The sequence below is a fragment of the Phaeodactylum tricornutum genome, chromosome 16 (assembly GCF_000150955.2).
Source record: "Phaeodactylum tricornutum CCAP 1055/1 chromosome 16, whole genome shotgun sequence".
In the NCBI taxonomy this organism is placed as follows: Eukaryota; Bacillariophyta; class Bacillariophyceae; order Surirellales; family Neidiaceae; genus Phaeodactylum; species Phaeodactylum tricornutum.
In genome coordinates, this window is record NC_011684.1 from 236058 (window position 1) to 248747 (window position 12690).

A 12690-nucleotide genomic window follows, 5' to 3' on the forward strand; every position below is an offset into this window, starting at 1 on the left:
TGATCCCTTTGCCCCTAGAGAAGGCAAAACATTGACTTGGCGCAATGTGAACATGACTTTGGTATGTCGTGGCGTCGGAAAAGTGGGTTCGGATTGTTTACCTTTGACTGAATACGATGTATGAGTACACTCCGTTGATATATATCTCACACCGTCTGTCTCGCTTGTGTGATCCTTCCAGGCTGCGAACGGAGATGATCCTGAACGCAAACTTCTGGACAACGTTTGGGGGGAAGTTCCCCCGAAACAGACAACGGCTGTGATGGGTCCTTCTGGAGCTGGAAAGACATCATTACTCAATATCCTTGCTGGTCGCGCTCGCACTCATGGTCAAATTTCTATCGGAAAAGATATTCGTCTCAACAACTACAGTGTGGACCCCACAAAAATGAAGGTTCGTCAAATGATTGCATTTGTCGCTCAAGATGATAGCTTGCAGGAGACAGCTACACCTCGCGAAGCAATTCGTTTTTCAGCCAAGCTAAGGCTGCCTCGAGCTACCACAGAATCTCAATTGGATAAGCTGACGATCCGAATGCTGAGTGAACTTGGTTTGACGGCTTGCGCCGATGCAATGATTGGAGGTAGACTACTAAAGGGTGTTTCAGGCGGTGAACGCAAGCGAACTTCGGTTGGTGTGGAACTTGTGGTCAAGCCAGCGCTAGTCTTTCTGGACGAACCAACGAGTGGATTGGACTCATTCAGCGCGGTGCAGCTCTGTCAGGTCTTGAAGAAAGTAGCGAATGCTGGAGCCAGCGTGCTGTTTACAATCCACCAGCCGTCATCTGTCATCTTCAGTTCCTTTGATCATTTGCTAGTGATGAACAAAGGCCGTCTCATGTACACTGGGTCGGTCCAGGATGTTCCGTCCTATTTCGCGAATCGTGGTCATCCCAACCCGCCAAACTACAATCCTGCTGACTTCATTATGGATGTGGCGCAGTCAATTCCCGTGGAGCAGCTCACTAGAGAGGGCTTTTTTCCTGCTGATGAACGCAAAATGGCTGATCCGTTTGAACCAGAAGAAGGACAGGATGCGCTCGGGATAACTGTGACCCGACACACATATCGAGGTGTGGACATGTACGACGGTTCACCACCAGGGCTTCTGACTGAGATCAGACTGCTTTTCCAGAGGGAGGTAAACAATCTCAAACGTGATACATCAGCTCTGAAAGCGCGCTTTAGCCTTAGTCTCGTTGTTGGGCTAATTGTGGGAGTGATCTTTTGGAAGGTTGGCGAGACGGATAGTTCCGTTTCTACAAACCTGCAATCTCACTTCGGTGCAGTCATTCTTGTTTCTTTAATGAGCATGTTCGAAACCGCACAGCCCGCATTATTCGCATTTCCTGCCGAGCGCCCTGTCTTTCTCCGTGAATACAGCACGAATCACTATTCGGCAGCTTCTTACTTTCTGTCTCGTCTGACTGTTGAGGCTTTTATTACCGGTCTGCAGGCTATGTTTATCGTGAGTATCCTTTGTTGGTAGATTTTATTGGAGATTCCGTATTGGCTCATCAAATCTCACTACTTTTTCTTCCGGAGCAGTGTATTATCACATACTTCATGATTGACTTCCAATTGAACTTTGGTATGCTTTTTGCCGTTCTATACGTATTGGCCATGGCCAGCACGGCACTGGCTGTTCTTTTGGGATGTTCTGTGGAAGACCCGAAAGTAGCACAGGAAATGCTTTCCATCATCTTTGTTCCTCAGATGCTATTTTCCGGATTCTTTGTGACCATCGAACTCATTCCAGCTTGGTTGCGTTGGCTCCGGTACATTTTCCCGTTGACATACGCTATCCGTATTATCTTGGTGGAAGAATTTTATCAGTGCAATGTTGACGATCCTGTCGCCAATGATGCTTGCAACACTATAGTTGACAGTGTTGGCGGTGATCCAGACGAAACGTGGTGGAATTGGCTTGTTCTGCTAGGTCTCTTTGTTTTCTTTCGACTGCTCGCGCTCTTCGTATTGCGGCGCAAAGCGACCAAGTTCTTTTGAACATATTACGGGGAGGTAGAAACGGTATTCCAAACTCAGCATAGGCGAGAATGATTCCGTAGCTAGCATTCTCAAGTATTAAACATTATCGTAGTAAATCATTGGGGTCATTTCCCGTCATTGTCTTGTACATCCAAGTTGAAAGTTTGGCGTGCGAGGCCTTCTGCGAGAAGCAATTTTTACAGAGAACCCTTTTCTGCTCTTCCGAAAGTGCGGGATTCTGGTACGCAATCCATAACGATCGAGCAGTCGGATAGTGCTGCGTAAATTCACGAGCCACCGTAAGGCTTATTCGTGGGATTTGTTGTAACTGTCGAAACCAGCAATCCTCAGCTCGTTCTTGGAGGGTGGAATTCTCGTCCACTCGTGGTTTGAGCTTGCGAACACAATCAAGCTCCGTTACGTGCTTCTGATACGGCTTTTCCGACAAGAGGCGAGTCATCTTGCTCAACTCGTGTACAGTCTGTTCTGACGATGAACAATGAATGCACTCTACTTGAAAGTCAATCATCATCCAGATTAGCGCGTCATGCAATTCTTCGGCCGTTGGTGGTTGCGGTGAAGAGCTCACTCGACGCCCACGGCTTTCTCGCTTGTATTTAACCCACAAGCGGTCCAGCGTTTCTCTGACCTTGTACAATAGAATAATAATTCGCGGGGTGCCTTTTTGTTGATGGCTCCAAGCTCCTTTCCAGCCAGCCTGTATTCCTTTCAACCAGTTCTCAAGTTCGGGATAATCGTCATCTTCGCTGTTGTCTCGATGCAACAGCTTCAAGAAAATGTCAGGTTCAACAATAACACATAGGAGTGGGATATGGTGATAGCCTGCGTGATTCCCTTTGCGAAGTTGCTGCCAAGCGTCAGTAGCACCGCCTAGTAAGTAATCTTTGCGAATCCATTGGACAGTGGGACAACCAAGCAAGGTGGCGTACTCATGCCAAATGTAGGGGTGATCATCCGATGCCACTAAGCCGTCAGTGATCGCTTCCTTCCAGACAGGTTGCTGGACCCAATCTTGCTCAATCAAAACAGCAATTTCTTTGTGGCAAAATTTACCGCGTGCTTGATCCGATGCTTGACGCTGTTTCTGTTTGCGAGCTTTTTCTAGAGCTACCGAAGTTTGCTTTACCACTTTGAGCCGTTGACGTTCAGCCGCCTTCAATTGTTGACACCGGGCTTTCTCTTCTCGAGAACGCTCCCTTTCAATCTCCTTCTGGCGCTTACTGATCTCTTGGACGCGCTTCGTTTCGACCGCCGGACGTTCTTTACGCTTGGAGACGTTAGTGGATTTGCGCGCTGGTGGAGATGGGGACGCTGACCCGGAACAGTCGATATCCTGTGAGCACTGTGGACGGGAGCGCTCCGACGATGCAGCTAATCGTAATTTTAAAGCTTTTATAGAGTCATCCGAGTCAGACGAATCGTCTGAATTTAATAAGATGGACGTAGCAACCGGAGCGTTTTTTGGAGCTGTGTGTTTCTGCTGCTTTAACTCGGTTCGTGGAGGTGCTGTATTTGTTGGAGACGGACTGTGGCCTACCGTTGCGACTTCAAGAGCACCGTTAGTACCTTGTGGCAAAGTAACGGGTTTCTTAGCAGATGGTGCCTCCTCAAATTCTATTTGGTGCTTGCGTTGCAGTCGTGCCACGAGGGATAGTTCCATGTTGGCGGCATCGTCATCGCAGCAGTCGGATTCATCGTCGTGCAATACGATCGCATCTCGAGGCTTGTCCCCGGTAGCGGACAGCCGCGGAAAGGTCGATGTATCTTGCAGGTTGGACTTGAGTGCACGCTTAGCTGGCGGCAGAACCACCAGGGCTTGCTCACCATCCGTACTAATGGAGTCATCATCTGGCTGGAGTACGGGTTGTCGACGATTCCTTTCGACGATAAGCGTTTCTTGTGAGGCCCGTAAGGCAAGATTTAAATCTTCGTCGTCGCTACTCCACATGAAACCTATTTCTCGGGCAAGTAATGGACGGAGAGAACAGAAGCGGTCGATAGCTTTCTATAGAGCTCATTGTCAATACGCGCCATTGTCTAGGATGGCCAAATTCTCTGTCTTTGGTAAAAACGATAGACACACAATACGATTCGTGTGATTCACGAATAAATCGTCAGGTCGACGATCCGTTTTGACTGTGAATACCGGTAGTCAGAGGGACCGAAGCACAAGCGACTTATTTTGACTTTCACAGTCAGACAGACCATGGAGATAAAGAGGCTCCAAACAAATGGAAGAAAAATCACTGACGTTGGCTCTTACAAAATTCTGGCCACCATGACTCCTTCCGACGCTGCGAAAGCGGCGGCGTCTCACATTCGTCGCAAAGTGTTAACCCAAATGGCTAGCGGCATAGGGGTCGTTAGCGTCCCCGTGGCCGTTTGGTGGTACCTGACGTACCACGAACGCCAGGCAAAACTGGAAGACGTACGCACACGGGTGAGAGTTCCAAACGTTCAAGATACGGACGACTTGCTGGTGGAAAAGTGTCAGGCGGGGGACGTGATTCTGTTCGATCGGCGATGCGAAAAAGTGGCGGCGGGACCGTGGGCAGCAATCTCCTGTCTCGCATCACGAACTTTTCTCTGCGACGACAAGAAACTCTCTTCGCGGACCGTGGCGGAAGGGAAGTTTGACCACATCGGTAAGAGCAGTGTATCGAAATATCGCTAGAACGGTACTCTCTTGGTGATTCGTAGCTGATGCGTGTTTACCGATTAACGTTTGGAGCAGGTTTGGTAGTTCCTGGTTACATAAAGTCGCGTCACGACGCCTTGGACGCATCCAATCTGTTGCTGCTCGAACCTACGCCCTCAGGAATCGTCGCTCGCGATTTGAAAACTCGTCTGGAAGTATCTTCGTCGCGATCCGTCGTCCTGCTCCAATTGTGCAGCCCAGGTGAAAAGCGCAATGTAGAGGAAGACTACGAACAGTCGATACCAGTGGTGCGCGCCAGAAAGCATGTCGAAACCGAACTACGGAAATTCCGTGATCGCTGGATTGAGCTGGGTAAAGACAGAAACTATAAATACATGCATTCGACGCTTGGCTTGGGAGGTGCTCTTGTTTACGGCATGGGTATGCAAGATATGTTGAGTGGTCCCGTCTCGCCCAGCGCCTATCTTGTACTGATTGGTCTCCAACAAGCAGCGGCGGCGCAAAACATTAATGATCGGGAGAATCGTGCAATCAAGGTCGAAGACTTTTTGCGCGACCATCGATTTGAGGAAAGACACGCAGTGAGACTGCGTCCGGGATGGCGTTTCTTGGCACCGATTCCCCTTCGCGAGACTTCAAGATCGTAAGCCTACTTTCTTCATCAGCAGATCAAGTTTCTCAAGCACACTATTTGATTGCAACGCACGCTCAAATATATGGATAGACGCCAATGCGATTTCACGAGTGGATGTATTGCTAGACTATTCTACTGTGATAGTGGTAGCTTGTCTTGATACTTGTACCTCTCTTGAATGTTTGTTCTGTCAGGATCCTGTTACAGTTAACTGTTAACAAATTCATATTGAAAGAAATTCAAAATTCCAAAACTCCCCTAGCAGTCGGCGGCAAGACGCTGACAATTGACCCGCTCTCCCAAAGCCGCCTTCATTAATTAGTGTGAATGAAATCGTTTGCCTGTTGGAAAGCGAGCGTTGAGATTTCAGCAGCACAAATCAAATCGGCCTCTTCATCAAGTGAATAGGACGAATGAAAGCAGCCGGAACGACTAGAGATCTAAATCTTTGAAACGAGAAAAGAATAGTCAGCATGGGTGAAATCGATATTAAAAAGATGAAAGGTAGGTACCGGCATTGCTTTTTCATTTGCGAGAATCGGATAGTTTTGGTCGAACCCACATGTACGCATTTGCGGATTGCAGTCCTCGATTTTTCAACCTGTGACACATATTGACTCACAAAACAGCACTGTACGTTGCACAGTTGCGGAATTAAGGACAGAGTTGGAAAGACGCGGTCTTCCCGTGTCGGGGAACAAACCAGATCTTATCAATCGTTTACAGGCGAGGTTGGACGAGGAGGAATTCGGTTTGATTGATGCGCCCGCTACCACCATCAACACTACCATGACGAATTTAAACGAGACGGGAGAAGCAACGGGCGACAACCCCAGCGATTCAGCGACCGAGCGAGAAAAGAAGGGGCTTGTGCCAACAAAAACCGAAGAAATGGGGGAAGAATCCAAAACAGACAAATTCATCAGCGAGGCTCACGATGCAAACAACGTGAAAGTGTCGGCGCAGCCCACTTTTGACGAAATTAAGCGTCGCCGCGCGAATCGTTTCGATATACCGGTCGTCGAAACGAAAGTTCAGTCGCCGCAGAAGCGTGGCCGTGACAAAAAGAAAAGTGCAAATCTACCCATTCTACAAAAGGGCAGCAAGCGCGCCAGGCAGCAAGCAAGTGAAAAAGATGATGTACTGTTGCCGAAAGAAGAAATCGAAAAGCGACTGAAACGGGCAGAAAAGTATGGGACTGGCAACGAAGAAAACATTCTTAAATTGAAGGCTATGCTTCGCAAGTATAGATTTTGACTGGAGCTAGGGAACACCTTCAGATTGTACAACCTTGGCTTCGGTCTCGAAATTAAGTTGTAGAATCTACCCTGATCAGGAAATGGTAAATAAAATATCTTCGAAGTTTCACAGTTTCAAAGTGTCTTTGCTCCGATACCAGCCAGGACTTGTCATTCAACATTTGAGTCAAAGCCATTTCCTTTTTGGAAGTCTCAAAAATAGACCGAGGGTACTCTGTATCGAGATAAAACCAGAGGATTCGATCCGTTGAAGCTAAATCTGGAAGTTTTTTAGGTGAAAGCAGGCGAAAAGGAAAAAAAGCATAGCAGGATGCTTCTAAGCCTCGGATATCTTTCCAGTGGCTATAAGAGACTGAGACTCTCACTTCGGAGTCTGGGCCCGTCGGTTTACCGACTTCTTAAACTTTAAATCATGCTCCGACTGGCATTTGTTTCTCATTGTAGGTCTATGATCCAAGCTTAAGGCAGCAACGGATAGGGCTTCAAGAAGACCTTTTTCAGATTGGTACTTTTTGCGGAGAAGTGGCCGAGAGGAACGTCCGTCACATCTTGACGGAGTCTTAGACCGATGCTGATCATGCGTGCGTACGAACGCACGCTCCGCTTTACTTTTACCTGGCTCCCTACACACCACTCGGGTTTCACACAAGTTTTGTTCTCCTGCGTGCTGTTCAAGTGGCGCATTGGGAAGCCCGGCGCAAATTTTGTGTGGAGCCTTGCCGTGCGCCTGGATGTCAGGAGGCTTGCAAATAGATTCATCTGCCGCATAAGAAGAACACCCTTTCAACACGATCTCGTCGTGCTTTTTCGGCGAATAGGAAAGATGTGACTTTGATTTCTTCGACGTAGGATGATGAGTCTCGTTTCTATCAAATGTGGCGTTGCTTCTGACTCCAAGGTTAGTCACCTGAACCATTCTTGCATGTCGGCTGTGGCTATCCGGTTGATGACGAGAAGCAGCGGTTGCGCAGACCATTGACTGCCTAGTGGAAAGGGACCGCTGTTTCATCGACGTCACAGCCAATTTCGAAGGACGACGAGCGCGAATGGGGTTGTCTGGGACTGCAAGTATTTCCGGTTTGGAATATTGCCCACTCTTGTTGCTCCGTCGAGGGCGCGATGTCAAATCTTTAGATTTCGTTGACGAAGACGTCTCGCCCACGAGAAATGAGCTTGTTTGGGTACCAGCCGTCGAAATAATTTCACTCACAAAGCGACGCTCGGACTTCTGAGCACGTACTTTTCTCAGTTTTGCTTGCTTGATTTCAACTGAGCTCTCCGATTTGTGTATTTTTTTCAATTGCGGACGCTTTATTACCTTGGTAGCGGTCGAAGATCTGCAGGGTAAAGATGGAACTTGATCCCGGATTTCTGGGGCTAAAAGATCATTCGACGAGGATGCTCGAATATATTTTTTGAGCTGACCGCTGTTTTGAGCTTTCGCCGCGTGTTGCGATCTTCTTATTTTCCCTTCTGGATTCAACGATTTGACTTCTGTTTTAGTGAGAAAAAGAGAAGTCCATAGCGATCGTGAGGAGATAGATCCATTCGGAGCAGACAGAATAGACAATAGTGGCTGAGAAAGAGAACTTTGAGTAGGGCAGAGCACATGACTCGAGTTGAATGAGTCATCGCGAACGGTGGAGGAAGATTCGAATTTCTTGACATCGAGATTTGGATACAAGTTCGATGTATGCGATGAGTCAATGGCAATTAGTTTTCGCAACACGGTACGGCACGGTGGATCCGCATGCTGTATCCCGTTAAAGTCCATCTCGGGAGGCTCTGAATCAATGGAATTCGCTTCATCAAACGTAATAGAGGAGTCCGATTGTGCAATGATACTCGGTTTAGTATTTTGACGTCTTTCCTTGAAAGTGTGTCCAGATTCGGCGATATCGTACTCATCAAATCCGAAAGGTTTTTCTTCGTTTCTCTCACTGCTAACAGTAAGGCTATCATTCATGTACCAAGAGGGTTCGCCCATACTCACGGCTACCACCACATCCATCTTATTTTGCTGTTCACTATGAATTCCGCGGAAATTTTCTCGTTCTTCAAATTATAGGGAGCCAAAAATTGGATTCACTTTGGATGCAAGATTCTACGAATTCAGACCCAAAGAGAGACAGGATGATCAATATTTACACGTACAGTCCTAGTATGAATCGACATATTTCCTACGATGAGACGAGCCAAAGATGCGCATTCTGGAGTCTTATGCTGAAATCAAGGAACAGCAAAATGACCAAGAGTTATCGACTACATATTGGCTCGAAGACTCTATCATTCCATTGTGACTGCCTGTGAGTTCCTGGTAATGTCGGAGACAAATAATTGAACTTCATCTTATAAACATTTGGTTTCATTTATTGGATAGATTCGATGTATTCCATAAGGCGAGTAAACATGTCGCGTCTGCGTCGATTTATGAAATGGAAGGTTCATGTCAATTTGCAGTCGAGAACGACACGTGAATCACTTATGCAAATCGTTTACTGGGCCTTTCTGAAAGACGTGACTGTAAATTCTACATTTTTAATTAGAAATACATGTCCGTAGAAATATGTCGTATTGCATCAACATTTCGTCACGGAAGTCGAGACAATTTTTATCTTTTTTTGATCCGAAAAACGGCTTCTGATATTTTCATTTAAAACAGTGGCGGATGAGATACTACTTACTTCTATATCTGCAGGTTTACAATCACTCACAAATTGAGTTTCCAGCTCGATAACATAAGAGACACACATGAAAATCTTAATATCAAATCTTGATCCTGGGGTTGGGCCGCGTGCATGAGCGACAGGAGTGTTGATAGGTAATGTTGTAAGGAAGGGTTTCGAGTGTCCATACCCTTTCTCACATTCGTGTGACATGGGATTTGGCTTATATGCCTGGGTATCTTTTCGACACACATACAAAAACGGCGTGTTGTGGAAGAGAAGAGCAACTTACAGTTGACTGTGAAAGTTAACTCTGTCTGCTGAGTAAAGGGAAGGCCGCTCATTCACCACCTTGAAAGAGGAAACTATCAGACAGGAGACTTTCTGTTTTCTAAATCCATCAATTGAAGAAAATGAAAAGTGCCAGACCGATTCAATGCCGTGCCTCGAACGATCCCGTAAGTGACGCAATCTCCAGGCAACATATCCAAGTCGAATCCATTCCATGGGCTGGGATCATCCGCTGCGAAAGCGTTGTCGTAGATTTAGACAGTAGCAGTATGCTGGAGGAAGTCGGTCTTATCACTAGGGGTTTGCTCAACAAAAAAGCTGTTGCAGGATGGGACATGTATTCTACTTCCTGGATCGGTGGTAACCCCTACAGAGGACTAAAATTCCACGTTTATCAAAACGCTACGGAAGACGCTACTGCGGGTCCTACGATTTGGACGTACGCCTGTGTGTATAAAAGCGCAGCAATAAAGAAGCTTCAGGCACAGCGCTTTTTGGAAAAGTTAATGATCGCTACCGAACATTTTCGCAATAATCCTTCTCTTTTAGAAGAAGTAAAACAGGACGTCTTGGAATCAGTTCTTCATCTTCAGATACGCGAGGCTGTAGCGATTGCGCTTCCGTTGGAACCGTCGCTAGAACTCTCACGAGAGATTACTACACAAAACCGTGCTGTTATGCAACTGAATGCCGAGGCAGAAAAGGTGGCTTTGTTGTCAGAGAAGGGTGCCATTTCGTCAGTTACAGATGGCGTTCCTTCAAGCACCATTCAGACTGACCGTGAAAGATCAAAGTGGAGCAAGGCAATGAATTCCCCGACTAGCGTGACACGAGGATTTAGAAACCTGTGGAGAGATCCGCAATGTCCGATACAAACCCAGAATCTGATCGAGAATGCTAGCGAAGCTTCCAAAGTTCATTCAAGCGGTGTGAGGGAATGGGACGGCCTTGAGACCCCTTCTATGTTTCCTACTCGAGACCCACGTAATTTTGAGTGGCCCGAGACGTTGATATTAGAAGATGAGGATGATGATGACTTGGTGTTGGTGTCGGAGTCTCTCTTGAATACGCTTGTGTCAGACGACAAAAATGCCAAATCGGACGTAACAACCGAAACAACAGTTACATGCAAAGAGTCCCTGCTGGAGGATTTGTTAGAAACGACCAACGAACGCGTGGACATTGTTGATGAAGTGAGAGCGAGTTTGGAAGCTCATTTTGACGATAATGCTTCTGCCCTCACTGAGTCCCCTTCCACTGATGCAGGAGACGAACCTTGCTTTCCGTGCTCGTTTTTCCTTGGACACACAAAAAGTCCCGTAGTGGAATTTAATTAACTGTTGCTAAAACAGGCCCTATTGGGTATTATTCTATGCTTGAAAGTGACAGTTGCTATATGTATATGCCAATGTTAAAATCCTCAGGCGCTCTGTTTTCATGTACATGAGAAAAAAGAACATCTACGATCTCGTTTCCTCAAAACCGTCTTCAACATTGGAAATTCTATCGCACTTGCTGCCCTCGGTTTTCGAATCATTAGATTGCGCTTCGAGGTCGAAAAGAACTTGGTTAGAAATTTGCTCCTTGAGATCTAACTTTTTTCTCTCTTCTCGAATGAATCGTGACAAGCGGGGAACCATCATGGAGCTTAGTACTAACTGCATTGGATGCCAAACTAAGAGAGGCAATGTATACAAACCTTCGTTTGGGTTCCCTCCGTAAATGGAATTAATCATTGGAACACCCAAGGAAACCGTTTTCATTATAGAACCCATGAATCCCATCACACGTAGCTCGGGCTCGTCTCTGAACAAGAGCTCAAGGGAGAACCAAGCAAGTACCATTAAAGCAGTCATTAAAAGAAACTGGAAAAGGACCATCAAAAGAATATCCCCAATTCCTGCACCAACGTCGTCTTCAAATGTTTTACAAAATACAGTATACACCACAAACACGAGGCAGGACTCCTGAATTTTTTTGAATAGATTCTTGTGGCTAGCGTAGTACTCCCGTACCAGCGTTGATGCCTTTTGAACAATTTGTCCAAAGATCAAGGGAACAACCACGCGAAGTGTCAATTTGTAAAAGACAGTACCCAGAGAGATGTCCCCCGCAGCCCCAAGGTAGGCTAGAATCAAAACAGGCGAAAGAAAGATTCCAATAATGTTACCAAATGTTGAGTTGAAAATGGCCGCAGCTTCATCGGCCCCGGTTGCAGCCGACAGTACAATCACAATATTAATGGCCGTTGGCATACATGCTGTAATCACCATACCGTCCGCGAGCTCTTCACTCATGATTTGCGCAGCCGTCAACGCTCGACTTGCACCGAAAACAACCAGAGAAACAAGTCCGAAATTGAAAACCTGAACAAACGTATTAAAGTATACGCGTTGAAAGGCTCTGGAAAGTTCTTCCGTACGAAGTCCCATACCAGCTAGCACGAAGATGATCATGACAGCGATCCATGTTGCTGTAATGTCGGGTTGTAAATATTTGGCGCCCAATGGCGGGTAGGCTTTTGCGAGTCCAATAGACAGAACGATGTGTACAGGAAACTGGTTGGTCCAATAAAAGCTCGTAAGGCATCGACAAACGCGCTTTCCCATAGACAGAATTGGGGGAGTTTCTTCAACAGCAATGCTCTTTCCTTTGATATCTGAGGATGATTCATGTCCTCCCTCGAAAGAAACTTGTTTGGCTTCTTCGTTTGTGTCGTCAACCGATTCCGAAGCTACGGGTGCGTCGCTCGTCACCTCGCAGGAAAGAGCACCAGATTGGTGTTGGTCGTGCTCAGAGACTGCAGAAGAATCATTTTGGCTTGCATCCGTGTTCATGATACTCATCTGGCTTGACAAGATCTCTACTCGTGGAAGAATGCAAGAGGTTTTTATAGTGTACAAAGTGGAGTCGTCAATATGGTCGAAGACGAAAGTGGAGTTGTCGAGAAGTAGGTAAGGATTGTACCGTGGCACCAGGGGGGAGCAGAAATTTTTGGCAATTGTGATGTCTTGATCGATTCTGTTCGCGCATGCGAAGGGACGACGAAGAAAATGTGAGAAGGAAAGCCAAGGTGATGTGGAATTCGGACAAACTGATCGAAAGAGGTTCACTAGCCAGTCAGGCCTTTATGCAACGAACCCTATAACCCGGTCAAAACAGGGTTTTATA

The 12690-nt window shown here is 46.6% G+C and overlaps 6 protein-coding genes across 6 annotated transcripts; 4 read left to right on the forward strand and 2 right to left on the reverse strand.

The window, feature by feature from the left end:
• Positions 1-205: 205 nt before the first annotated feature.
• On the forward strand, positions 206-1830 carry PHATRDRAFT_14778 (predicted protein; the record flags this gene model as incomplete). Its single annotated transcript, XM_002182458.1, has 2 exons — positions 206-1421; positions 1502-1830. Coding segments are annotated over 2 exons (1545 nt in total), but the record flags the coding sequence as incomplete, so codon positions are not given.
• A 262-nt stretch (positions 1831-2092) lies between these two features.
• Positions 2093-3958, reverse strand: PHATRDRAFT_38493 (predicted protein; the record flags this gene model as incomplete). Its single annotated transcript, XM_002182608.1, has 1 exon — positions 2093-3958. The coding sequence occupies one exon, from the start codon at positions 3956-3958 to the stop codon at positions 2093-2095; it is 1866 nt and encodes a 621-aa protein (XP_002182644.1).
• A 330-nt stretch (positions 3959-4288) lies between these two features.
• Positions 4289-5316, forward strand: PHATRDRAFT_38494 (predicted protein; the record flags this gene model as incomplete). Its single annotated transcript, XM_002182459.1, has 2 exons — positions 4289-4655; positions 4745-5316. 2 exons carry the CDS (start codon positions 4289-4291, stop codon positions 5314-5316), a joined length of 939 nt encoding a protein of 312 aa, XP_002182495.1.
• A 460-nt stretch (positions 5317-5776) lies between these two features.
• On the forward strand, positions 5777-8772 carry PHATRDRAFT_48114 (predicted protein; the record flags this gene model as incomplete). The annotated part of the gene is made up of 2 exons (XM_002182460.1): positions 5777-5807; positions 5950-8772. 2 exons carry the CDS (start codon positions 5777-5779, stop codon positions 6558-6560), a joined length of 642 nt encoding a protein of 213 aa, XP_002182496.1. The 3' UTR covers positions 6561-8772.
• An 869-nt stretch (positions 8773-9641) lies between these two features.
• On the forward strand, positions 9642-10856 carry PHATRDRAFT_38497 (predicted protein; the record flags this gene model as incomplete). The annotated part of the gene is made up of 1 exon (XM_002182461.1): positions 9642-10856. The coding sequence occupies one exon, from the start codon at positions 9642-9644 to the stop codon at positions 10854-10856; it is 1215 nt and encodes a 404-aa protein (XP_002182497.1).
• A 123-nt stretch (positions 10857-10979) lies between these two features.
• PHATRDRAFT_38498 (predicted protein) lies at positions 10980-12356 on the reverse strand (the record flags this gene model as incomplete). The annotated part of the gene is made up of 1 exon (XM_002182609.1): positions 10980-12356. The coding sequence occupies one exon, from the start codon at positions 12354-12356 to the stop codon at positions 10980-10982; it is 1377 nt and encodes a 458-aa protein (XP_002182645.1).
• Between the last annotated feature and the right edge of the window lie 334 nt (positions 12357-12690).